The sequence below is a fragment of the Ornithodoros turicata genome, chromosome 6 (assembly GCF_037126465.1).
Source record: "Ornithodoros turicata isolate Travis chromosome 6, ASM3712646v1, whole genome shotgun sequence".
NCBI classification, from domain to species: Eukaryota; Metazoa; Arthropoda; class Arachnida; order Ixodida; family Argasidae; genus Ornithodoros; species Ornithodoros turicata.
The window spans coordinates 50,903,563-50,929,707 of NC_088206.1; the positions used below are offsets into that span (position 1 = coordinate 50,903,563).

The 26,145-nt window shown below is 44.7% G+C and overlaps 1 protein-coding gene and 1 long non-coding RNA gene across 2 annotated transcripts in view; one reads left to right on the plus strand and one right to left on the minus strand.

The window, feature by feature from the left end:
- Nucleotides 1-26,145, plus strand: part of LOC135396678 (protein unc-79 homolog) — a 206,547-nt gene that overhangs the window by 4,145 nt on the left and 176,257 nt on the right. The window contains exons 2-9 of the mRNA XM_064627777.1: nt 7,670-7,713; nt 7,808-7,928; nt 8,013-8,173; nt 19,122-19,292; nt 20,293-20,382; nt 20,534-20,589; nt 21,545-21,674; nt 25,493-25,507. Coding sequence (XP_064483847.1) covers nt 7,692-7,713; nt 7,808-7,928; nt 8,013-8,173; nt 19,122-19,292; nt 20,293-20,382; nt 20,534-20,589; nt 21,545-21,674; nt 25,493-25,507 — 766 coding nt within the window. The 5' untranslated portion in view covers nt 7,670-7,691. The remainder of the gene's footprint in view (nt 1-7,669; nt 7,714-7,807; nt 7,929-8,012; nt 8,174-19,121; nt 19,293-20,292; nt 20,383-20,533; nt 20,590-21,544; nt 21,675-25,492; nt 25,508-26,145) is intronic.
- Nucleotides 13,648-15,454, minus strand: LOC135396681 (uncharacterized). Its single transcript, XR_010423497.1, has 4 exons — nt 15,376-15,454; nt 14,021-14,255; nt 13,799-13,957; nt 13,648-13,744 (listed from the first exon to the last, which is right to left on the minus strand). It is a non-coding gene; the product is annotated as an uncharacterized LOC135396681 (long non-coding RNA).

The following is a 26,145-nucleotide window of genomic DNA, read 5'->3' on the forward strand; positions in this document are numbered from 1 at the left end:
CTTGAGCCCCTTGTAAGGAATCTTGTACGTCCCGAACAATGTCCAAAGCCTCCATGAGAGTCAAGTTTGCAGACTCTAACGTTGTGATGGAAGCGGGAAGGAACGAGAAATTAGCTTCAATAGTGAGCCATTTTTCACGCTAACGTCTTCAAAGAGTCGCTGCGCCGAATGAATGCTCGTGGCATCTTCTTTTTTGAGCTTGCTGACCACTTGATGCACGATTTCAAAATTTGCACCATAATATTTTGCTGCTTCGATCCACATGCCCCATCTGGTCAGCACAGGCTGAGGAAGCAAAGCCACATCTGGCACCAAATCCTTAAAGAAGCACAGAAGTAATTTTGACACCCTGTTTTCTTTGTATAAAACTGCCAAGCAGGCCAGTAAGATTGACCATGAGAATTAATTCACCCCGTAGAGTCATAATTATCGCAGGAATTGAATTTAAAGTACGCTGCAAAAAGTGACCATGCGCAACGGTGGTGGAAAGCAGTACCAGCCTGTGATCTGCCTGGTGCTTCGCGCTGACGCTACAGGGGCCACGCTTGCTGATTGGTCCAGAGAAATGCTGTCTGCTACTCAGCTGTCGTCTGCTACTCAGCTGTTCGGGGTTCTGAAAAAGCGCTGCTCCTGGCTCGGTAATGATTCGGCCACTCCTTCTATCTCCAATTCTCCGGGAGAACTGGTAAAACTGGTTTACGGCGGCAAAGGGGCAGGGCGCTGACACCCACTGACCAGCGAACCAGAACGAGTTGCCCCTATAACGTCATAGGTGACGTGGCATCATGCTTCTTCTCCTCGTTATACCTGGAGTGGCGAGTTAAGGGTGAATGCGCGGAGCCATGTTTATGTGAGTTTTTTTCTGGGAAACAAATTGCATACATCAAAACATTTCACATTATCTGGTAAAATGACACACACACTTTTATCAGACGTCTTAATCTGAAATTTTTTTGGATGGCCCTCTGCACTCCTTTAAAGAGCTCCACGCGCATGGGACTCTTTGCAAACATTTTCTTCGTGTTTGATACTAGGTCATCAACATTGTGTAAACAGCCACAAACTTCCTCTGCAACTCTGCGTGAGCTGCGCAGGTGACGAAGAATTTTCAGGTATATGACACGAAGACTGGCACCAGTAACCACCATGTAACCACCATGGTTCACCATGTAAGGAGCTGCGTCTGTTGAGTTTGGGAAGATTGAAACTCCGTTGATCACGATGAACTCGAACTTTATTGCTTTCTGGACTACATGTGTCTGTTCTGCAAGAAGGGATACGCCCGACTGGCGCATCAGAGTGAACGCATCAGAGTGAACGCATCGCGTGATCCCCGAAACCAGAGAACACGCGCTTCCCTGCAATACATGATCTTCTAGCGCCAAAGTGGCACCGTCGCACCTGGCTGAATCATACACCACGCAAGAATACACAACACCCCTTCCCCCTAGCTGACAAAATCGTCCAAATATCGCGGACGTGTGATCATTCGGCGTGGTCGTGTAGAGATAGGGCCACTAAGTTGCGGTGAAGACGCACTGGCTTCTGGAACAGCTGGGGAACCAGCTGGTGCTTGATCCATTGGAATAGATGTAGGTGCTACATCTTGTGGGACAGTCCGTGGTGTTAAGTCCTTGTGGGACACAGTCGCCTGTAGAAACATCAGTCGGGTTCTCAACTGACTCTGGCAGTTCGTTGCTTGGTGTGGCGCGACCTCTCATCTGGTTTAGATGGTGTCGCACAACCCTGCCATCCTGAGTTATAACTCTGTACGACACAGGTCCAGTAGGCTTCTCAATTGTTGCAGGGATCCATGGCTGTCCATGGCCATAGTTTCGCACATACACCGGGTCAGGGTCTTTAAAGGTCCTTACGGCTGGTCTGTGAGCCTGCTTTTCCTCTACCTCTTGGCGTTTACTTATTCCGTCTGGATGCAATCTGTCCAGACAAGTCTTCAACCTGCGTCACATAAGGAGTTCGGCTGGATTAAAACCTGTTGATGAGTTTGGAGTGGTATGCTGATGCAAGAGGAAACGAGCAAGTCGTTGCTGCCAGCTGCCATGTACAATATGTTTCATCGAGTCCTTAATTGTTTGTACCATTCGTTCTGCCTGTCCATTGCTTGCAGCGTGATAGGGAGCCACGAGAATTTGCCTTATAGCGTTTCTCCGAAGGAATGTTTGGAAGTGAGCAGATGTGAACTAAGGTCCGTTGTTGCTGACCACAGCATCTGGAATGCCGTGCGTAGCGAAGATCTCTCGTAGTACGTTGACAGTAGCTTCGGCAGATGTAGATGGCATGAGCTTTACCTCTATCCACTTTGAGTAGGCGTCAACTACTAGGAGGAATGATTGTCCATGGAACGGACCAGCAAAGTCCACGTGAAGACGAGACCATGGAGAGTGTGGAACCTCCCAAGGATGTATCTGCACACGTGGTGGTGCATGCCTCGTGGATTGGCATTCAGTGCAACTCTTGACAGACTGTTCGATGTCCTCACTGAGCTTCGGCCACCATACGTACGACGGAGCAAGGGCTTTCATGTGTCCAATCCCTGGATGACCCAGATGGAGCTCGTCTAACGCTATCTGTTGACCTTCTTTGGGAATTATTACTCTGTTTCCCCACAAGAGGCAGTCCTTATGAGCAGGTAACTCATAGCGTTTCGACCAGAATGTCTTGAACTCATCTGGACATTTTTCATCTGGCCAACCCTTCCAACCCAGTTGAGAACTCGGGAAAGATGAGGATCGTGTATAGTCATGCTTGCAATGTCCTTCGCGTGAAGCGGTGGACTGGCCAGCTCTTCGGTGAACAGCACTTCAGGCGGACATCGTATAGCTTCGTCTTTGACGGGAAGTGGCAAGCGGTTAGAGCATCTGTATTTACGATTTTCATCCCAGGTCGATGAACAAGCTCAAACTCGTAAGCGTTTAGCATCTGAGACCAACGAAGCATTCTTGGTGAGATTATCATCGGAGTGGGCTTTGACCTTGTGAATATTCCCAGAAGTGGTTGATGGTCAGTCACAATTGTAAATGCACGTCCATAGATAAAATGATGAAACTTCTTTACTCCGGCGATAATGGAGATAACTTCACGGTCGATTTGTGCGTAGTTACGCTCTGTAGTTGTCAACGTGCGTGAAGAGAATGCAACTGGAGCTTCGAGTCCATCTGGCTGTTGCTGACTTAGTACAGCCCCTACACCATAAGGTGATGCATCACACGTGAGGAATGTAGGATGTTTCTCATCGAATGGTACAAGAACGCTATCTGATCAGAGAAGTTCTTTTGCTCGCTGGAAAGCGTCGTCATGGATGGTATTCCAATTCTACTCTGCGTCTTTGTCGAGAAGACGATGCAACGGCTCATCAAAGGTAGCCTTATCTTTCAGAAAGGAATTGTAGAAGTTCAGCAGACCAAGAAAAGCTTGAAGCTCTTGCTTGCTGTTCGGACGCGGTGCATCATGGATCGCTGTGACCTTGCAATCTGCAGGATGAATGCCGTTAGCATCGTATGATAGCCCAGGAATTCTACGGAGGACAAACCAAACAAGCATTTGTCCTTTCTGGCTCGCAGGCCAGCACGGGCAAGTCGACGTAACACTTCACGCAATCGTGTTGCAAGTTCGTCCTGGTTAGCAGCTTGAATCAAGATGTCGTCAAAATAGGGCACTACTCCCTGTGGTCCCACGAGAAGTTCGTCAATTAAGTGCTAGAAAAGTCCTGGAGCTACATTCACACCGTACTGGAGGTGTTTCACTTTGAAAGCACCCCGATGTGTGATGATGGTTTGTGCTTCTGCAGCATCATCGTCTACACGTAGTTAAAGATAGGCCTGTGCGAGGTCTATTTTTGCGTAACAGCCACCACCAGACAAGCTTGAAAGAAGATGGTTGACTGCAGGAATGGGGTATGGATGAGCACGCATGGCGGTGCTGATAGTAACCTTGTAGTCGACACACAGTCTTACTTCTCCTGACGGTTTGATGACAGGAACAGGAGTAGCCCATTTTGGATTTGAAATTGCTTAAATAACATTATCGGCGATAAGATGATCGAGTGGAGCATCGATGTTCGGACGTAATGGCAGGGGAACATTCCTTGCCTTCAGTCGGATGGGTGGAACAGAAGGATCTAGTGGAAGTGAAACAACAGGTCCTGTGTAAATTCCAAGGCCTTCCTGAAATACTTCTTTGAAGTTGTTGAGTACTTGCTCTAGGAGGTTGGCATCCATGTGGTGAACACCCATCAACTTGATACCCAATGGTGCGAACCCTTCGTACCCCAGCAGACTCACTTGTTCTCCGTCAGCGGTAAGAAGCCGCAGCGGACCTCTGAAGGATCCATACTGAACATCAACGAAGCATGTGCCACGCAGCGGAATTGGTGCTTTTGGAAGTCGCATAGTGAAATGGAGAGTGGATGAATAGTTGGGCCCTTCTCTGGCCATAGGCGCTTGTATGTAGCTTCAGAAATAATAGTATAATCAGATCCTGAGTCGACTTCCATCTGGCATTCACACCCATCTATTCTCACTTTGGTGTACTGCTTCCTGAGAGTGGATGTTCCTATTTCGTCAACATTGTTCACCTGATAGATACTTGCAGTATCTGAGACATGTTCTTCTGGCTGTTCAGCTGCATGCGTTGTTGGTTTTTTTGTAAGATTTTTGACCCTGTCGCTGTTGCTGTCGGGCAGGTGTTCGTACTTTCTGGTCACGAGAGTTCTTTGCACGACACACACGTTTGATGTGTCCTTTTTTGTGACAGTGACGGCAAATTACTTCTCGGAATGGGCTCCGGTCATGGACGTGTGACGCTCCACATCCGTGGCACGAAGTCTTCGGAGGGTCCTTGGAATGCTGGGACTCTGCTGTGGATCCTTTGCGGTTACGATCCCGGCGATCATATTGATGTGATGGGCTGCGAAGGATGGGAAGCTAACCCCTGAGTTTGTATTTCCTTCGCTTGGTCAGCCACTGCTTCGGCAGCGAGGGCTTTTGCTTTAAGGTTAAATCCGTTTCGGCAAGCAGATGCCGTTGTAACCTGTCATCACAAATACCACATACAAGCTGATCACGTAGTCTTTCACTCAGTGTGGATCCGAAGTTACAGTCCTCTGCTAACCGGCGTAACTCAGTCACGTATGTAGTGATCCTTCAGTCGGAACGTTGCACGCGTTTGTGGAACTGGAAACGGCTGTATATTACTGATGGCTTCAGAGTGAAATGACTTTTCAGCAGTGCGATCATTTCATCGTAGGACTTTTCGGATGGAGGCGCTGGTGAAACGAGGGATCGAACGATTCCGAGTGTCTTGATACCACAAACGGCCAGCAGCGTTGCACACTTTTTTGCAGCATCCGTGATAGCATTAGCTTCGCAATAGAAGCGCAGTTGATCCGCGTAGACATCACACGAAGAAGGATTTGAAACATCGAACTCACTGATTGTTCCGATGGCTGCCATCTGGAGTCTCGTGAACTTGTGAATCGGACGCGATCACGTACGAAAGTCGATCTTCCCAGGAGAAGGCTCAGTAGATCCCATCCTCATCGCCAATGTTGAGTGTGGGAAGATTGAGACTCCGTTGATCACTATGAACTCGAACTTTATTGCTTTCTGGACTACATGTGTCTGTTCTGCAAGAAGGGATACGTCCGACTGGCGCATCAGAGTGAACGCATCGCGTGATCCCCAAAACCAGAGAACACGCGCTTCCCTGTGATACATGATCTTCTCGCGCCGAAGCGGCGCCGTCGCACCTGGCAGAATAATACACCACGCAAGAATACACAACAGCGTCCATAAAAAAAGCGGCACGTCATTCGCATCCACATACCCGTTGAGCATCTGAACACAGTCTACGAAGAGCTGTGCACTGTCGAATGATTGACCTTTGGAAGCTCCTCGACTGTCAGTATGTAGCTCTTTTCACATGTGTCCAGCCCAAGTGGTCCCATGACAACAGAGGCTACGCAGCGTCCTGAAGCGTCTGTGGTTACGTGTATGGATATCCACACTTTCCTTCAGATTCTCAAGGATGTTTTGTTGGGTAGCCTAATAGCAACGATGCAGGTACCGTTTCGTATTGTCGACTCATGGGGGATTTGCCAGCCTGTGTACTTGAAATACCCGTAGCTCAGCATTTTCCAGCTTCCAAAAGGGAATATTTGCAGCACAGAATGCCCAACAAAGGTCCATCGCAAAATCAGGACATTTGGATGTAGAAGGTGCACTCTGGTCCATAGGTTGGTGCATGCAACCTCACTTTTGTTGACTGACCTCTTGGTGCTTCGCTGTCTTCAAGTGCTGATGAACGAGAAAACATCTGCCAGCGTTTACAGCTTTCTCGCATGCCAGGCAAAACAAGACGGATCCGTCCGTCTTGGATGTGCCTTTGAACTCGGCTGTAAAGTGCCTCAGACGTGAAACCGTTTTTTCAGCCTTGCCGCACCTTACACAAGCGGCACAAACCAAGAGGAGACAACTCTTCCGTATTCTGCGTGCACGCGTCCAACCTTTGTGGAATAAACCAGAAAGTGTGAATGGGAAAGGGAGACGCGCTGCAGCGTCTGACCTCTGGAGTGGTGTTGTAATGGCACCTGCCATTGCACAATTCAGCGTAACAGCTCAGAAGCAACCAGCGAGCCGCAGTTAAAGAAAGCGTTGTGGTGAAGCGTTAGCAGCCTTTGCATCACCTGCAGACTGTTTAAAACCAGAGGCGTTCCAGGCTACTCGTGCAGCTGCAACACAGCATGTGTGTCCATAAGCTCTCCTAGAAAAATGAGTGTGACAGAGCTCAACTTGGCGGGAAACCTGGGAAGGCATACCAGGGCAAAAAATATGCGGTAGAAGCATGTAAATACGCACAGAGACATGCAGCTATATGCTGTCATATGCACTTTTATGAATTCGGCAAAAATATGCAAATATATGCATAACAAAACACATTTTTTCGTGTTCTCTGTGCTTGGAAATGTGTGGGGAAATCATCGGGGTACTCGTAGAGACGCCTACAGAAAAATATGCAATTGCATAAAGTCCTGGGCCCTACTTATTATTAAGGGGGTTGGGATCCCTGCATAGATGTGGTTAATCACATCATGGACGCATTGTACTGCACACGAGAACGCTGAGGAAGAAGGGAACGAGAATTCTTCTGTGTGTCGTATTTAGCGAGATACAAGCCCTCGAACACATTCCCAAGCAAAGCACAGACGTCACAGAGCTCGGAGTTCATTCCCATTGGCAGCCGTAAGCACGTGACTCCTCGTGCGCTGCCTCACTGGCGACTTCGAGGGCTGTGATGTCAGAGCAACATGAGTTTGGGTATTCGTGGTGCCCATTTTCTCTGCTTCTGTTTCTATTACCCTCTTCGCTATGAAACTTTTAATGCAGGTTTACATCAGTGCAAGGACCTGTCTTCCGATTTATCTTGGATAATCTATGATGACCTGTCGCAACCCCTTTAACACTGTAAATGAACCCTACGAAGCTTTTTGTGTGAACTAGATGTACTCTTCTGTGCAACCGCTGAGGTTCCCATCCTAAAAATAAGAAGAAAAAAAGAAACATAAAACAGATACAAAAGATGTACATCTGGTCATATTTTGATGTTCATATTTGATTTTCTCCCTGTTTTTGGTAACATTTCTTGGCTGCAGAGTACCGAACACAACTTTAACCATGGGAACAAGAGCAGCAGCATGTGAGTAGCAAAATTCTAAACAGTGTTTCTGCAGTGTATGCTTCTATGTGTGTTTAGTCCAGTGCTGTAATTCTGTCATTACTATGTTTTGCAGTTACAGCAAAGATCAGAAACTTACATGATTACCACAACAGAATCCTACATGGTTTGCCACCGCAGCCCTCGGGTGTCGACGTAGCAAATACACTCAAGTATTTCTCACAGACATTGCTCAGGTAATACAGACTGCCAGATATGTCTTCATGTGTTTATTACATGAAATCATGATCCAATATACGTCATTATTTTTTGTTCCACAGTGTCCTCAAGGATGTGCCCAGCATTCCTCTGGACATGATCCGTTGTCCCGAGAAGGATCATGCGAGGACTACTCTCTTTCCCAGCCTAGACTACAAGGCGTTATACCATGCCATAGTGCAACTTGTAGATGCAGTGCCTGTTATTCAGTCCGGTGCCCATGGTATGTCTTGTTCTTATTTATTGGTTTGCAGATGTAGCCTAGCCCATTTGGAGCATAGGTCCCCGTTAACCTCTCATATACAGGGTGTCCAAGCTAAATGCGAACAGATTTTAAAAATATATATATATGTGTATTGTCACAGGGCAACCAGTTGTTGTGCGAGTTTGCGTTTAAACATATTTTGGTTCTCCTTTTCTGCGAGTTAATTTAGACAAAAGTTAGAACGGGCACTTGTTCGGCTGGCCATGACAGCTCGGGGATTCCAGAATTTACTGCCTCCAGATGTTTTGTAAGACGCGTTGGAGGGACAGTCCAAGTAAAGAAACCGGACACTTCGACGCAACTATGTGTGTGTACCCCGGGTTGTTCTCGACCCCCTGCGGCGAAGCCAGGCATGGCGTTTTTGGGTCGGTCGCACCGTTTACGGTAACCTGATGCCACATGTTTTTCGTCCCGAATCTTTTGGCCCCCAAATTCTGGGAATTGTCTCCAGACTCTGTCTTTTGGAAAGTGAAAAGTACATTACATATTGTTTTTTATGCTAAGTGGCCAGTTGTGTTGGGTGGCAGGGGCGTGGTGACCCTTTTTCCCGCCCAAGAAAAGAGGGATACACCGTGAAATAAGTTTTGGAAGCCCCGTTTAACGAGGTTATGTAAGGAGATAGTTGGAAGAAATTGGGGGAGTCGGGTAGTCGATTTGGAAAGGAGAAGAATGACAACGCGAACGGGGTAGCAGCGGTTTTCCCGCCGGGGAAGTTTGGGACCGCAATATTTTCCGCAAATATTTCTCAGATTATACGAGAAGCCTTCGGTAATTGCGCCTGCATTAGGAAAAGGCGGTGTGGGCTGTGGCGCAGAGAAAGAGTACTTCTGAGTACGCCCTTGCTCCCGCTGTTGAAGGCATACAGTGCATCCCCAACTTCTTGAAGGCATCTTGGGATATACTGGGAAAGTCTTCCAAGTTTATGCACATCACTAGCATGTGGCTTGTGTGAGGAACCTGCGTGTTGCTTTGCAAGCTTACGATGACGATGTTCGTTCTTTTAGTGATTATCAGTGTTATTTGCAGTGGAGTCAAACTACGGATGCACATTCTTTTTGTAGATTGTTAGAAAATTAAATTACTGTTATTGCTGATGTGCATGGGTAATAAAAGTGTATCCTACGACTGCAGTAACTGCTCGACATGACTACACGTCGTTACAGCATTTGCTTTAGAATATTACATTGCTTTTCTCGGGTTGCAGCGATGCTACTGAACGTAAAGAATACATTTTTCGTAATTTCTGACATCGCAAGAGCTCCCAAGATGAGCGTCAGCAGCGCAAAATAATCGTAGCGGCAGCATAGCTTCGGCCACTGTCGCATAGCACTTTTCCGTTGTTTGGCCTGTTCAACTGCTGACCAGTAGCAATGCAAGAAGCACGGAACACGGAAGTTTACGTTGTCGGCTCTACAAACGTAGGTGTGGCAAGAGGTTCCACCCTGAATGAGACGTGGAACGTGACGTAAAGTAATGCACACTCATTACTTCATCGAGAATAGCTCCCCAAGACATTGGTTAAAACGGGTTTGCGAAAAGCTTAAACTGGTTTGGAAACCACAGGTTTTCCCGTCCATTTTAGTCCAAGTGCCATCTAAAATAACCCAAGCGCCATTCAGTTTAATCCGGGCGCCATCTGAAAGAATCTAGATGATATTCAATTTAATCCAGGTGCCATATGAATTAGTCCATGGTGTTCTTAAGCACTATAACCATTTATTCACACCAGGGACATCCCTGCAGGATATTCTACAGGCATGTAGTGGAAGCAAACGTAGAAAGCTGCTGAGAGGACTGAAGTTCTGCTGTGTCTCATGTTGAGCATTCGCACGGTGCCGACATATCGGGAGTCGGAGCAGAAGCATAGCAGACGACACCAGTGGTCCCGTCGTCTGCGAAGGAATATCTTGTGACTCTGCCGCAGGATATTCCCTGCGGTTTTAAGAGCACGGAAAGTCATCATGCATACCCTGCAGCTTAGACAAAAGAACTTCTGTAGCAGATGACAGGACCAATGGTATCGTCTGCTATGTGAGCCATGCATTTTGTGGTCTTCTAACCGTGTGGAATATCCTGCAGCTCAGTCAAAAGACATTTTGTAACAGACAAAAGCACCAGTGGTGTCGTCTGCTATATGCGTCACACCGTTTCGCGCTCTTCTAACTGCGCGGAATATCCTGCAGTTCAGTCAGAAGATATTCTGTAGCAGACGACAGCGCCAGTGATGTCGTCTGCTATATGAGTCACGCCGTTTCGCGCTCTTCTTACCACGGGGAAAATCCTGCAGTTCTGTCAGAAGATATTCTGTAGCAGACGACAGTGCCAGTGATTTCGTCTGCTATGTGAGTCATGCCTTTTCACGCTCTTCTAACCGCGTGGAATATCCAGCAGCTCAGTCAGAAGATATTCTGTAGCAGACGACAGTGCCAGTGATTTCGTCTGCTATGTGAGTCATGCCTTTACGCGCTGTTCTAACTGCGCTGAATATCCTGCAGTTCAGTCAGAAGATATTCTGTAGCTATCGACAGCACCAGTGGTGTCGTTTGCGATACTCCCGCTCCAACTCCCAATCTCTCAGCGTCGTGAGAATGGACGTCGTGAGACAACTTCAGTCCCATTAGCAGTTTTTTTTACTACGGGGATGACCCTCGTGTGAATACACAGTTATACTGCTTAAAGGGGCCGTAAGCAGGTACAAAAGGTGCACATTTGTTTGTGTTATATTATTGAAACTTATGCAGTGAAAACTCCTTGCAATTACTAACGCTCAAAAACAAAAGGCGCTTGTATACCGATGAAATATTCACTGCACTCTTTCGCATTTTAGCTCTGCCCCGCGCTCTAACTTTATGTCATTTTGACATAGCACTTTCCTCACCAATTACGATCGAGTGTTCCACGTATGATTTTATTTCAAATGCGGAATTGGACTAGATAAACGTGAATCCTCTTCTATTCAAAATCTAACCTCAAGCCTCAAACTGAAAAAGAAATTCGTTTAATTTAGGTATCATACGCGCACTATGTTTTCTGGGCAGTAGCACACAGCACACCACGAGCGCGAATGAATATCCGGGACTACAGTTCCGGAATCTTAGATAGGTGCACGATGGAACATCTTCGTCATCTTTGAATGGTTCCGACAACTGCGCTGCCGTACTTTGATTTGAGCCACGCGGCATCGCGTCACCAGCTCGCATGGTACAGTAGATAGCGTGCTGGCCATGTCATGTCGTGACTGGGAGGAACCCGGGTTCGAATTGTGTCATGTGATAGCAGACCAACTGTTGACGTTTGCGCCAGCCGGAGATGTTGAAGATGTCATGACGTTGAATTTCGGAGCCACGAAGCGCAAAACGTCGTTTCACACAAACAAACTGAGCGCTCCGACTCACGGCTGATAACGAAGTATGTTTATTGGCTGGTAATTTGAAACGTCATGTGCTCAAGTCGACCCCCGATTGGACGGCAAAACGCTACGTAGCCATGTGACGTATGCATGGTGGAGAGAGGCTCGCTGGTTACTCATCTTTGAAAGTAGTTATATGGGTCAATGAGCTGCCACGAGCCGAACGAAATGTATATTTGGGTATTATGATCTGCGTTCTTTCATGGGGTATCATTATTTCAGAAATCTTTGGTGGCCTGTTTACGGCCCCTTTAAAAACACCATGGATTAATTCAGATGGCACCCGGACTAAATTCAAGGGGATCTGGAGTTTTTCTGATGGCACTCGGATTAAACTGTATTGTGCTTGGATTATTTTTGAGATGGTACCTGGACAATTCAGATGGCACTTGGACTAAAATGGGCTAGAAAACCTGTAGTTTGATGTACTAAATGTAGGCAACAAAGCTGCAGGTGCTGTCTGAAAGGACAAAATTTTCTGTTACATGTAAAACGTGTGAAGAAGGGACACCAATCACCTCTATTTTTTGTGCTGCTTACTTATTGTTTTGAGGATTACACATACTAGTATGAGGGAATGTATGTAACAGGAAAAGAGAAAAGGTAAAAATGGCTAGATGCATAGGGTTAATGTAGGAGGACTCTCGAGAATGGACTTGGCGCGCCGTCCATGGGATTCTCCTATCCCCGAGTGTGACAGCCCGGGCGCATCTATCCGGAGGTCATGGACAGTGTTAGTGGACGAATCTCTGCCCCCTAACTACGGCGGAGCTGCTCCGTTTGTTACCAACCCTGTGCCCTGTGCAGTCACGTGGGATAACAAACGGCAAAACAGGCCGATGAAGGGAACGACGTCCAGCGAAGGAGGCGAGGCAAGCATGTAATTGTGTTGAGTACGTACGACCCTTTTGGGTGCGTGCAGATTAGAGTAGTCTATCGGTATCACAAAGTAAATGTTGTCATATCAAACGTGAATATCTTATCTGTGAGATCGTCTGTGACACCACCAACCCTTTGCTTTCCAGCGACATGAATGAACATGTTTACCGCCTGCCCTCCTGTGACATGTTGAAGCGCTGTTTGTATGCATTGCGAGCGAAATCAATACATCCTAACAAATGTAGGCACGTATTTCATAAGACAGCAGTAACCTAAACATGAATACACACAGTTAACCGTCGTCTTCATGCTGCTCTGCGAACCAACGGGAACTGGAAATGTCAAAAACAAAACCACTCGCCATTCCATGCTCTGGTCTGTTGAGTTTCGTGATAATAAAGTGGCGAACGAACGACAGCACACCTGCAAGTGATGTGGTGGGAAAATATTCACTGCTTATTTGTTTAACAAATACATATGAGATGTGCACATAGTATGCCGAATTTCAATAGCAAGTGATGAATTTAAGAAAACAAGCACGTCAAGTTTAGCGGAATAAAGCAGCTAACAGAATGCAATGCCTTGCATGAACCTCCCTTATGGTCACGCTTCTCTGAGCGAGTCTGACCCCCTGGCTAGATGCAAACAGTACTTGCATGGTTTTTGCGAACCTTTTGGATTAGAGCCACTGTGTCAACTTTCTTCAGAGCACGGAAGGATAACTGTAATGGTAATGGAAACAGAAATGGTATATGTACTACCGAAATTGAATATGGTAACGATAACGGAAACGCATACCACGGTCCTCCATTACTGGAAACGGAAACGGAAATGAAAATTATCGTCCGGTATTGAATTCGGGTAATGGCATTCCTGTTGTGTGATGACATTTGAGTGATGTGCCATTTTCTTTTTGTATTTTTATGACTCCATTTCCTGTAATGCTCTAAATACTACACGTGAGCATGGAAACAAAGCGCGATATTGGATCTCGAGGGTGCTTCCTTCGCTTACCTCATCCCAGTTCTCATAACTCCATGACGTCAACAACTGATTATACTCCACCATAGCACGAGGATGACAGCCTATGATTTTTAATTCTTTATTTTTTACTTTTTTTCATTTCACTGTGGCTATGGCAGTATTGTTTACTACTGAGAGCATCCGCTTATGAATGTGACAGTCGATGAAGGTTTCGCCCATCTTGAGTTGCTGGACTCAGAGTGACTGAAGACATGTTCCTACATAAAAAAAAAATGTTGCAAGATGTGCACATTCCAACAACGTAATATTACTTGTGTAGTGTGTACGCGTGACACCAAAGCAGCACTTGGGAGAAAAACCAGGGTGCTGACAGAGATGGACTGGCTGTCCTCCCACAGCTTTGTAACAGCCTTTCCATTACCGGAAACAGTAATGGAAACGTAACGGAACTGAAATTGAAAGGCTGGTATCTGAAATGGATAACAGAAACGAAAATATAACAGTATCAAAAATGGAAACTGTAACGAACATACGTCCGTTACCCTTCCCTGCTTCAGAGTACAGTGAAAAAGATTAATTTTGCTGCCCAAATAATTGGTGAATTCGCTAGTTGTGATGATCAGGCAATATTTTGCCAGACTTTAATTTTGCGATGCACATTTTATGCTGGAAGTCGGAGCTCTTCGTCAGGTTGTCGGTGCTTCCTCGACACCCAGGTAGAGTCAAACCCTTCCTTGGTCAACTCGACTTTGAGAATGAAGGTGGATGCTGAAATGATGTTCGAATGAATGTATGAACGAATATCTGGCACTGCAAATGACAGAAAAGTGTCCCAAATGCAACAAAGTAGTGCTTCAGTAAAATGCACTGTGGTTCAGTTCGACTTAGTGAAGCTTATTTGTTGCAAATTACAATTTTTCTATACTTTTTCATTGTTATTAAAAATATTTTACCATGCCTTAAATTCCTGGAAAAATGAAGATCACTAGATTCGCAAAACCCAAGGGGGAAAACAACGTCGGCAAAATGGCGGGCCGACGTGTGCTTCCGACCTAAAAGGCTTAGGGCCGTGCTTGGAAAAAAAGGTTGGGCCAAGCTTGGGGATTGACATTGCCCTTACTTGGCCCGACTTAATACTGCCAACCTTGGGCCAATCTAGCAGACCGACCTAAAGCCATGGGGCCAACACAGGGCCACTGTAGAACAAAATCTTGGTAGTAGCCTATAGCAGTGCGGTACTGTTCAGCGTCTGATGCCATGCTATTGCATTCCCTCAGTGTTCATTCATTCCCTCATAGAGAATCGCTACATGAGAATAAGAAAAGAAGGAAAGAAAAAAAAAACACACTTTGGCTGTCACAAAACTGAGGCACAATTGCTAATCACTGGTAGATTCACAAGTACGGGTTAAACGACACTTGGATGCAGCACACGCCAGAGTGTAGCAGTGCCATGTATGCCAAAGCGAGTTTGGCCATTAGGAGGAGCCTAAAAAAGAGGCTCGACCTGTCAACCAAACTTAGGCACATGTAATTGGTTACCGTTTTCCATGGGGGCTGCCATGACACCAAATTTTCTCTAAGATGGAGGATGGTGCTTGGAATGGCGAAGCAGAGATTTCGTGACAAAACATTTTCACAGACTACCTTAATTTCATACTGTGAGTATATATCCTCATGGACGCAACTGCAAAATCAGCTTCAACTTTCGCTCCGCCATCATTATTTACATGAAAATGGGATGTTTCGTCGCTAACGTTAGGCCTAGTTAAGATCGTGATACCAGAAATATAACAAAGAGGACGACCCTTATACGTAGGATATTGCATTATATAACTGCATTTTATTTATACATACATCTTTGCTCATTTTTGATTCAGTGTACTTACATTACGTGATCTAAAACTTCATACCGGCTGTATGCTACGAAGAAGCGGTTGCACCGCCATCCTGGCCAATCACTTCTGCCAGCAACCATTTCTGCAATTCTGAGCCTTCCAAACATGCCTCTCTCCGTTCAGATGGCGTTGATAAGAGTGGATGCAAAATCCATCGTTTTGGTCTGTCACCAGTGATATCCGTTTCAATCCGAATCAATCGAGTTTCTCCAAAATGGTGGCACCCAGTAAATAAGGGTGAGGTATAAGTACTGGATGGATGTAATAATCAGAGTTCGAGGTAACTCGTTACAAGTAACTCGTTACCGTAACTAAGTTCCTTTTTTGGTAACTTGTAACTTAACTCGGTACTTTTGCGCCGTGGTAACTTTCAGAGGAACTCGTTCCTTTTTCAGGTAACTTTGCCAAAGTAAGTTAAGTTAAGTTCCAAGTTACTTTTAATTCGCTTTTCGCTAACGTATACATATTTTCTTGGTTTCTCTCCGGTTCCTTCATGGCATTTTTTTGCCGTAAAATGTGATATTCAATCAATGACAGTATTTTATTCAGGAAGTAAGAACCGCTGCCATTGAAATGAAGTTGAAGCATTGTGCGCCCACAGGGAGTAAGATGCATATAGTTTAGTCCTCTACCAGAGAAACGTCATTATGATGTTGGTAGACAGACTGACACCGAAACAAATCGGAAGGAGAGGGCTGGAATCCACGAACGGGCACTTGTTGGCTGCCTCCTATTGAAAGAAAAGCAGGACCGAAGGACGTGTCCTTTCCAGGGACCATCGTAGTCCCCTCAAGACCGTGGCTTTCGGGCGTGACTTTGTTCAACTCTAGCTTCAAGCGCAGTTCAACTCTACCAAATTTGTGGAGCTGTCAAACACTATGACATCATTTGTTTACAAACAGGGAGAGGTCTAATGTTGGACATAAACGAAAACGATCTAAGCGTGTTGCGCTCTCGTAGGCAACTCAATGTCTAACCCAACTGCTCACGCACGCTGCACCTGTTGTAATGCTATTTTGTGTCCGAAGTAACTTGGAAGTAACTCGTTCTTTTTTTTTAGTAACTCAGTAACTGAGAGTTCCGTTTCAGGCTGAAGAACTTCGTTATTAACTTAGTTACATTTTTCACACGGTAACTTAACTCGTAACGAGTTCTTTTTGACGGGTAACTTCTCAATCTATGGTAATAATAGACAACTCTATTTCGACCTGTGATTGGCTAGATACCTCAAAAAGTGGGTGGGGCCTCAGGTATAGGCAGGTCTCATTAATGGCGAGACTTCCTTTGGCATACATGGCACTGGAGTGTAGGATTGCAGGTAAATTGTACCACCTGGGGTTCTTTAGCGTGCAACCAAAACCACAGACACGGGGTGCTCGAGGGTCCACATACTGCTACTGTCCCCAGCTGGGGTCAAACCTGCGATCTTGAGCTTGGCAAGCCAGCACGCTGCCGACTGAGCTATCGAGGGTGATCGGAAGCTAATCTTCGCCTCGTTTAGAAATAATTTTGCAAGCGGAAGAAATTTACTCAGATACGTTGAATTCGGAGAACTACAAAGACATAACGTCTGTTTCTTGTTTGTTTCGAGTAGCAGCTGCGCTGTTTTCGAGTTTGTTTGCAGTGCAGGGCCGACATTAGCCTGTCTTTATTATGCCAAACTCTGAATAGCACACCCACAACACGTCGCACGTTCTCGGCCCAACATCATTCGCTAATCACCACTGTGAAGTGACATTAGACCAATGTTGGTTAAAAGCTGCAGTGACCAACTAAATCACTTGCCGACCGAAAACCGACCACTGGCCGATGGTCGGCAGTCAGCAATTTCCACTTGGGAAATTATGTTTTAGTGAAAATTATTACATTTGCAGCATTAAATTCATGGGACAGCCAATCTATTGCACCTTCTAGTGTGGTATGTGCATGCCAGTGGAACAGACCAGGCTGATGTGTGCAGCTGATATTTCTACAAATGGCATAACAATAGCTCTGAAGCAAAGTGATGCTGATGGAGTACAGAAGATAGCGCTAAGGACAGACGACTACTGAGAATATGTAGATGGGACGAGCGCTTTCCCGTCTACATCTTCTCAGTGGTCATCTGTTCTTAGCACTATCTTCTGTCCTGCAGTGCACCAACTAGCCCAACAATGTATACTGCTGATGCTGATGGGTTCCCTGCATACTGCAGTGATGATTACTCTGTAGCAATATTTAATGTGTAAAAGTTATGTGTGTCTCACTTAGATTTTCCTCACAGTGTAATCCAAAGTATCATGCCCCATTGAGTAAGTACCATGTTTGCATGCATAATCTGGCAACCATGTGAGATATGAGGCTTAGGTGTGCTGGAAAGAAACAATAAAAACCATAGATTGAGAAGTTACCCGTCAAAAAGAACCCGTTACAAGTTCAGTTACCATGTGCAAAATGTAACTAAGTTAATAACGAAGTTATTCAGCCTGAAATGTAACTCGCAGTTACTGAGTTACTTAAAAAAAAGAACGAGTTGCTTCCAAGTTACTTTGTCCACAAAACAGCATTACGCAGGTGCAGCGCATGTGAGCAGTTGAGTTAGACCTTGAGTTGCCTGCGGAGGAGTGCAACACGCTTAGATCGTTTTCGTTTACGTCCAACAATAGACCTCTCCATGTTTGTAAACAAATGACGTCATAGTGTTCAACAGCGCCAAAATTTGGTAGAATTGAACTACGCACAAAGCTAGAGGTCAACAAGGTCCGCCCGAAAGCCACGGTCTTGAGGGGATTACGATATGGTCCCTTAAAGGGACGCGACCCTCGGTCCTACTTTTCTTTCAATGGGAGGTAGCGAACAAGTGCCCGTTTGTGGAACCCAGCCCTCTCCTTCCGATTTGTTTCGGCTTCAGTCTGTCTACCAATGTCATGATGACGTTTCTCTGGTTGAGGTCTATTCGAACGCTTGCCATCTTACTCCCTGTGGGCGCACAATGGTTCAGCTTCATTTCAATGGCAGCGGTTCTTACTTCCTCAATAAAATATACTGTCATTGATTGATTATCACGTTTTATGGCAAAAAATGCCATGAAGAATGCAGAGAGAAAGCAAGAAAATATGTGGACGTGAGGGAAAAGCGAGTTAAAAGTAACTTGGAACTTAACTTAACTTACTTTGGCAAAGTTACCTGAAAAAGGAACGAGTTCCTCTGAAAGTTACCACGCTGCAAAAGTACCGAGTTAAGTTACAAGTTACCAAAAGAAGGAACTTAATTACAGTAACGAGTTGCACAAGTTAAATTACCATCAGTTATTAACATGTTCAAATGGTATTCAAACTTTGACCTTGGACTTTGAATGTTGAAGCCTCAATATGGTGCTTTTAGAAAGCAATGGGAATTCTGTTTTGTTCTAGAGTCGTTGAACAAGCAGCCACAATTGCTGCCTTTAGCAGGATTGAAACTGAACAAAGAGCCTGACCCTCACAATTGAACAGGGACCCGAAGTCAGTCTGTGTGAACAGGGAGGTCTTGTCCTGACTCTGAAGCAAAACCAATAACTTTTATCCAAGTGCTAGTATTTCGTGCAGGATAAAACCAGTGCCAAGACTTTGTGGTTAAAGCAATTGGGTGCTGTGGCAGAATGTAAAACACTGTTCCATTTTTGCAGTAATTGCAGTTAATTACTTGCAGATTTTCCCCCTACACTACCCCCAATATTTGTACAGCACCCCCAGGTATGGCTTGTGTTTTTCTCGCAGTGCTGGGCTACACAATTTTGAACACTCTGGCCTGTCTGGTTCCATTCTTGGAGCATGAGTACATGGACACTTTGCCATACATTGTGGCATCATCTATGGCACTTTTTCCCTCTTCTTTGCACAAGGACATTGTAGATATGCTCTGCAACCATCTTCTTCCATATACCATCTGTAAGTGAATTGTTTAAAAACTTATACTACTACCATGATAACCTGATTTGACATCTGCTGCATGTTGCAGTTCGAAGGGCAAATTGAAAAATTTGTCGTATCTACAAGCATAAACAGCTTCGTAAAATTATGCTATTGATCATTGCAACAACATGTTCCGTGGGTTTGTTTAGTCAGGGGATGGTAGAAGTCTGCAAAGACCTGCTTTTCTGCCTTTTTTTACTTCTAGCTCAGGTAGACAAAAATCATGTGAAAAGTGTGAGCCAAAAGTGGGTTTCTATGTTCCTCTCTTCTGCCGGTACTCATCATCTTTTTTTATCTTCAAGAAAATGCCGGCCTCACCGAAAATGTTTTCATTGCCTGTTCTCACAAACTACCCGAGAACTGTCCCCACGACTGCACACAGAAAGTACGAGAGGCCGCAGGCTTACTGCTGTAAACATTTTAAATACGAAGAAAGATGCATCAACACTGTCTTATTGTCACTCATGCTGTAGTCTGAGACAGCGGACAAATGAACCTTCACACATCCCCACAATGGTGTCTGCTGTTTAGTAGGTCCAATATGTGCAAACAGAACTTACTTCCTAAATGCATCCAATAGTTGTACTAAGTGTACAGTCAACCTTCGATTTATGAATGGCCAACATTCCTGGAAAAATCATTCATATTAATCGAGGTCTGGAATGAGGAAGGGGAAATGTCTCGTCCCAAGGTGCACCAAGCGGGGGAATTCGTAAATCAAGGCTTTGTAAATCGAGGTTTCATTCTGTACTCATTAAATCTATAGAGGCTGCTGATGTCTGGGGACAGCAATAGTCAGTGCAAGGCTTGACTGTTGTACATTCAAAGCCTTCTTTTTTTGCCTGTGCATATCTGTCACCACATTGCACTGACCACATTGAATAGGGGTATGAGGTGCATTTGACATATAAGACATATATGGTGCAGATATTCTTTACAGTGAGAATTTGACCTCATGCTTTTCACATGTATGTAGCCAACCCAGTGGATGCGGACACCCTTAATTATGCTAACATGTCAACGTCTGCAGTCATCATGATGGTCTTCCAATACACAGAAAATATTGGTGAGTGCTTGCTTTCTTACTGATCACGAGGATGCAAAAACTTAATTCATCTCCACTTTTGCCCTTTGACACACATCCTTCTTCCACAATTACACTTTTTTCTCACAAAGACCTAACCTCCTTTATCACTGTAATAACATCTCTCCTGTAGCATACCAGACCCAACTCCTGGAATGCCTCATGAGTCTGAAACGAGATGTAGTGAAGGTGGGTACTTTACCTCTAGTGTAGTTCTATATTCTGTGTACCTGGCTGGACATTGAGCATCGCATTAAGCTTGAGATCAAGTTGGCAAAATGCCTAGGCTGAGTAACACATGATGAGTTCATTTGGGTTGACGTTTGGGTCATGCATTTTTGCTGATATACTTCACTTACTACTCGCTAGTATGGAATTGATACAAAGCTTTTTTTATGTCATGCCTGCTATAAGTATTGTGGTGACAGTTCAATGCGGTGAAATTTCTTCTCCGGTGTCTGACAGCATGGAAGGCATCTCAAACATATATATATTTTTTTTTTACCGCCTGATACGAACGTAATACCTTCAGGAGCTGTGACGCAAACTGTTTCGTTTAGTAAACGAAATTTTGGAGAAAATTTGTTTACAAGAATGTGTGGGGCGGTCTTGTGAATGCTACCATGTGGTGACGTCAGGTCAGCGGAGTGCATTTTATTGGCTACCGAGAATAGTCTGCTGGCGAGAACGACTGGTAGAGACGTGGGACAGGGTGTGAATTGGGTGTGAACTTTAAGTTTTAGCAACCCTTGGTCTCGGTTCAAAGTTAACCAGTGTTGGTGAAACCGGGCCTATGTATCCCAGGGCTTGTACTAGTCCTAATTTCTACCCCCTTCTTTGTCAAATATAGTATAAGAGCATGAAATCCGTCACCCTGTTTCCATCGGAAGTGGCCTTTGTGGTGGAGGATTTTGCAGTCTAGACTGGACGTCAGTGTTATTTGTGTATTCGTTGCTAGTAAATGTGTCCTCTGTCCGTCCGTGTTTCTTCGCATTTGTTACCATGTTACTTCTACAAGTCCTGCATTAATATGCAATCCTTTGTTCCAATCTTTGACACTGTCATAATGGATTACATACGACTATACAAACAAAAATTGCTGTGCCTGTGCATGCTCATATTGTGTTAATCTATTTCCATGCAGGACCTCCTGTGTGTCATTGCACATGGCACAGCTAAAGCTCGCCATCCAGCTGTTGAGATGTTATTTCATTATTGGCCGACACTCAACCCAATGCTTAGGGACAAAAAGGGTTTCTCCATTAGGCACCTTGGTGAGTACCACAGCTCTACACATAGCGAACAGTAGGTATTGCATCATAGAAAACATTAGGTAGTTCCAACCCTATCTCAAGACTGCTGATGGGCTGCCACATGCCTCCTAGACAGGCGTCAACCCCTAATCTTGTACCTTAACTGCACTCTGCTGCCTATGTGCAGGGTCTACATCGTCCACACGTGGCATTACTCCTAGGAATCAATGAGACACATCATTTTCATTCACAAGGGAAAAAAGGAAAAGAAAGCAAAATTAGTTTCCACTGGATCTCAGTTCCCTGTTGACACAAACAGGTTTCTTTTTAATGTTTTCAGTGCATCCAGTGCAAAGTGTTATGACCACATTATGTCACTCGCTTTTCATGTCTGCCCCACTTCTCATGGGCAGACATGTGTTGCACATGATGGTGGCTGTCATGACAACATGGCTTGCTTCAGTGTGGTATGTGATGATGCAATAAGAGGAAAGAAGAGCAAAGAGATGGTGTGCTCGTTTGCAGTTCTTGTTTGAATTATGTGTAAATTGAACTTTTAACTTTCACAGTACATATTTATGTTACCATGCAAGCACTGCTTTAATCTACAACAGTGCAATCATGTTAATACAAACTGTAAGAGTACCAGAAATTTGTCAAAATTAAGCAGAGTTAAACTTAAAGGAAGTCGCTTTGATTGAAGGCTTAATGCGTTGGCAGCTATACATACCAGCTACATTGGAGACTCGTCATGACTTGCTAGGCCTTGCCGCATGTTCGCAAATACAATATTTAAAAAAAAGAAGAAAAAAAAGTGGATTCTGTTGACCAGGTCGCTTTGCAGGCTGACCTTGACAATCTCCAAGTCTGGTGCAATACCTGGTTGATGCAGCTTAATCACTCAAAATGCATGCATGTCTGTTTTTCCCGAAAACGCACCCCACAGCGTCACTTGTACCAGATTGGCGACATTGCCCTCAGCACAGGTTTTGGATACAAGTACCTTGGAGTACATTTTACAAGCGACCTAAACTAGTGAAATTCCATGTCCATTGCATAGCATCCGGAGCAAATAGGGCCCTTGGTTATCTTAAGCGCCATCTAAGGTCGGCACCTAGTAACGTCAAACGAATGGCTTACGAGGCATTTGTAAGACCGAAATTAGAGTTTGCAGCAGCTGTCTGGAGCCCCTATCAGTCGACTCTTATCACCGAGCTGGAAGCTATCTAAAGTAAAGCCGTCAGGTTCATAACATTAAATTACTCACGATTTACAAGTGTCACCGCTCTCAAAAAAGATAATGGTATCCAAACATTAGAAATCCGGAGGAAAATACCCCAGCTGTGTCTCTTACATAATCTTTGTTATTCTCCATATTTCGAAATTGACTTGAGTTTGCTTCCTCTGCCTCATCGACTTGCGCGTATTCATCATGCATGTTATATTACCTGCCCAAGGGCTCGAACCATTACATTTATTAAATCACCCATCCCATTGGCCATCTCAGAATGGAACACATTACCATCTTCCATAGTCACAATTAAAGATGCAGCACTTTTTAAAGCTGCTTTGTCTGATTTCTTTATTTAATTAACACTTATATTATATCTTTGTGTTATCTATGTAAAATTGTTCTATTGTTGCTGTTTATTTTGGATGCATCAGTTGTACCCCCCCCCCCCCCCCCCCCTTATGTAATGCCCCTTCAGGCCCTTAAGGTACATAAATAAATAAATAAATAAACAAATATACAGGCAACCACTGAGATATCTCAACCCTGAGGATAATCTGTTATACGCACTGGCATTTGTTTGTTGAACCGCGGCTCTATCAGCATCGTTTGCGATACCCAACCCAACCCAATTGTGAATTCTGCGAATGCAAATCCCGAATCCTGTAAACCCAATTTGAGTAAATATCCACTGCATCCACCTTTACGGTGCCTGTGTAGTCAACAGGGAGGGTCTTGATGTTCTTGAAACAGCGAGGCTTACTTGCTTTGCTGATCAGGAGCAAGCGTCGTCGCTCTGTGCAAAACGCGTTTGTGCACATCATTATACTGATTAGTTCTTTGCTCCTCTTGCCTCTGGCACAAGTATTGCCTTTGGAAGTAATGGTCTTATAAGTAATAAGTAAACATACCAATTAATATAAGGGTCGTTCAAGGTTGACCGAGACTTTTGCTCAAGAAAAATCTAAGTAAATATACGTAATTGAATAAAACTTTCGAGGAACGAAGTGCAATCCTTCTTTTGTCAGAGTGCAGCAGCGACAGCTATCATGGCTGCGAGCAGTGTCTCTGTAGCTGTGGAAGAGCGATGCATAATCAAGGTCCTTGTGAAGGGAAACTTCAAACCAGCTGAGATTTTGCAAAGCTTACAGGCATAGTATTGGAAACAAAGGATGTCAAGGGAAAAGTGTACAAACGGTGCGTACAGTTTGGTGAAGGATGGGATATGGTGATGAGTGAGCCACATGGACACGTTTGTCCGACTGCAGTCACACCAGAACTGAGAGTCACACCATCCTCAAGAACCGGCGAGTAACAGTTTGGGACATTGCAGCCCAGCATAATATTAGTGTTAGCGGTGTGGAGACAATCATTTGCGAGCACTTACTGTTCCGCAAAGTCTGTGCAAGATGGGTTCTCTGACACATCACTTGTGACCAGAATGGAACATGCATTGCAGTCTTTGAGCAGCTGCTGAACCGGTCCCACCTCAGCTTTGCCATGAACACCCTTTAGTTGTCTCTTAGTAGTCTCTGGGTTCCCTTCGTATTATTTCGTATTACCCTTTAGTTTCTTTGCACTCACCCTAGGAAGTTGCACTGCTGAAATTTCAGATGTAGAGGACATCTTTAAGACACCCTTCTTGTTCGTGGGCTGTAGTCATTATTCAAGAGTCCTAACTTTTTAAAGGCAACCTCAAAGACATCAAATCAAATTCCCTTGTCGGCACCGCTAACCTGCATGTGGGAGGGGCGCCACCACTTCCACTGACGATGTCTACAGAACTAACTTTGGATAACGTTATCTTAAACTAAACACCGTCCCGCCTGTGTTGGTCCTGCAGTAAGGGCAATTTTGTAAAGCTGGCTTCACCTCATGCACCGAAGCATCAGGTGAAGCTCACTTTCGGGTTGTGTCGTTCATATTCGTGGAATAGTCGAATATTCGAAGAAACCAATATTGGATATTCGATTCGCGAATTGAATAGTTCGAGCGTTTTATATTCGATTCGAATTCGAGAACTTGAATATTCGCACACCCCTAAGAGAAATAAAAGTATCAGTCAACCTTGAACAACCCTCGTAACTACACGTCTCTGCCACGCCAGCAGCATGCGGATGGGTGGCCTTGTTCGAAAAAACTTATGCATGCGTTCGTGTGTTCTAATTACCAGGTGTGTGCACAGTTTAAAATACACATGGCGTTGATGGCACTCTAGCATCAGTTCTGATTCTCCACAATTTCGAATTAAGAGAGATTGAATTAACAGGATTGCACTGGGGGTACTGAATGAATAGCAGCTGCAGTAAATGTACATAAGAGTGGGAGTGAGGTGTGAACAGTGTAAATTGTGGTGCATGTGTAAAGGTGTGCTAGAGTGAGAAGATTGTGTGTTTAAGATAGCTGTCTATGCTACAATAACACTAAATGCACTTCCAAACCTTGTAACCTGTTAATGTTTGCATATCCTTGTGTCAACCATCCATTGTGTCATATAATTGTCGTCAGGTGTGGATGTCTGAAGGTTTATAAATCACTCCTGTCTTTTCTTTCTCTCTCACCCCTCTTGTAAATCCCCGTCTTTTGCACACCCTCTCCCCTCTGTCAGGATGTTGCCCCATTGGTAAGAAAAAGTCCCTTTCTCTTGTATGGACCCCTTTTTCCTAGTGCACCCTCACCTTATATGTACCTGCACTCACTCATGCTGTGTTGCTTTGCTGTAGGCTTTTATTTGCTTGACCAGATTTCTGCTAGTGGTACACAGTTATGCTGAGACGCTTCATTTAGCTGCAGCTGTGTGCATCGCATTGACTGGTTGTACTGATGTAGGCCATAAAAACAGCATTGTCACTGCAAGTTGCGCTTTTCTAAACTTGTTCTTTATGTAACAGATAATTACTAATGTGGGGATGGGATACTGCAATACTTCTGTTTAATGATATGTGTCTTACTGTTTCCCTTTCTCTTTTTTTTTCTCTTCGAATTAACATACACCCATGTGCTGTACCTCCATTAAAATACTAGCCTTATAGTTTTTGCAGTGTTAACTTCACTGCATAGTGAATGGCAGTGTGAACAGACACCACCAGGAATGCCATTATTTGCTCTACAAATCACAATTGTGCATTATATGGCCGCATCGAGGAATATTCATATGTATGGATGCTGGAATGGTTGCACATATGCGGACATTGTGGCTTTGAAAATGCATCATTTTCCAGTGATGGAAGTGCCATGCGATTTGCTACTCATTATTGGATA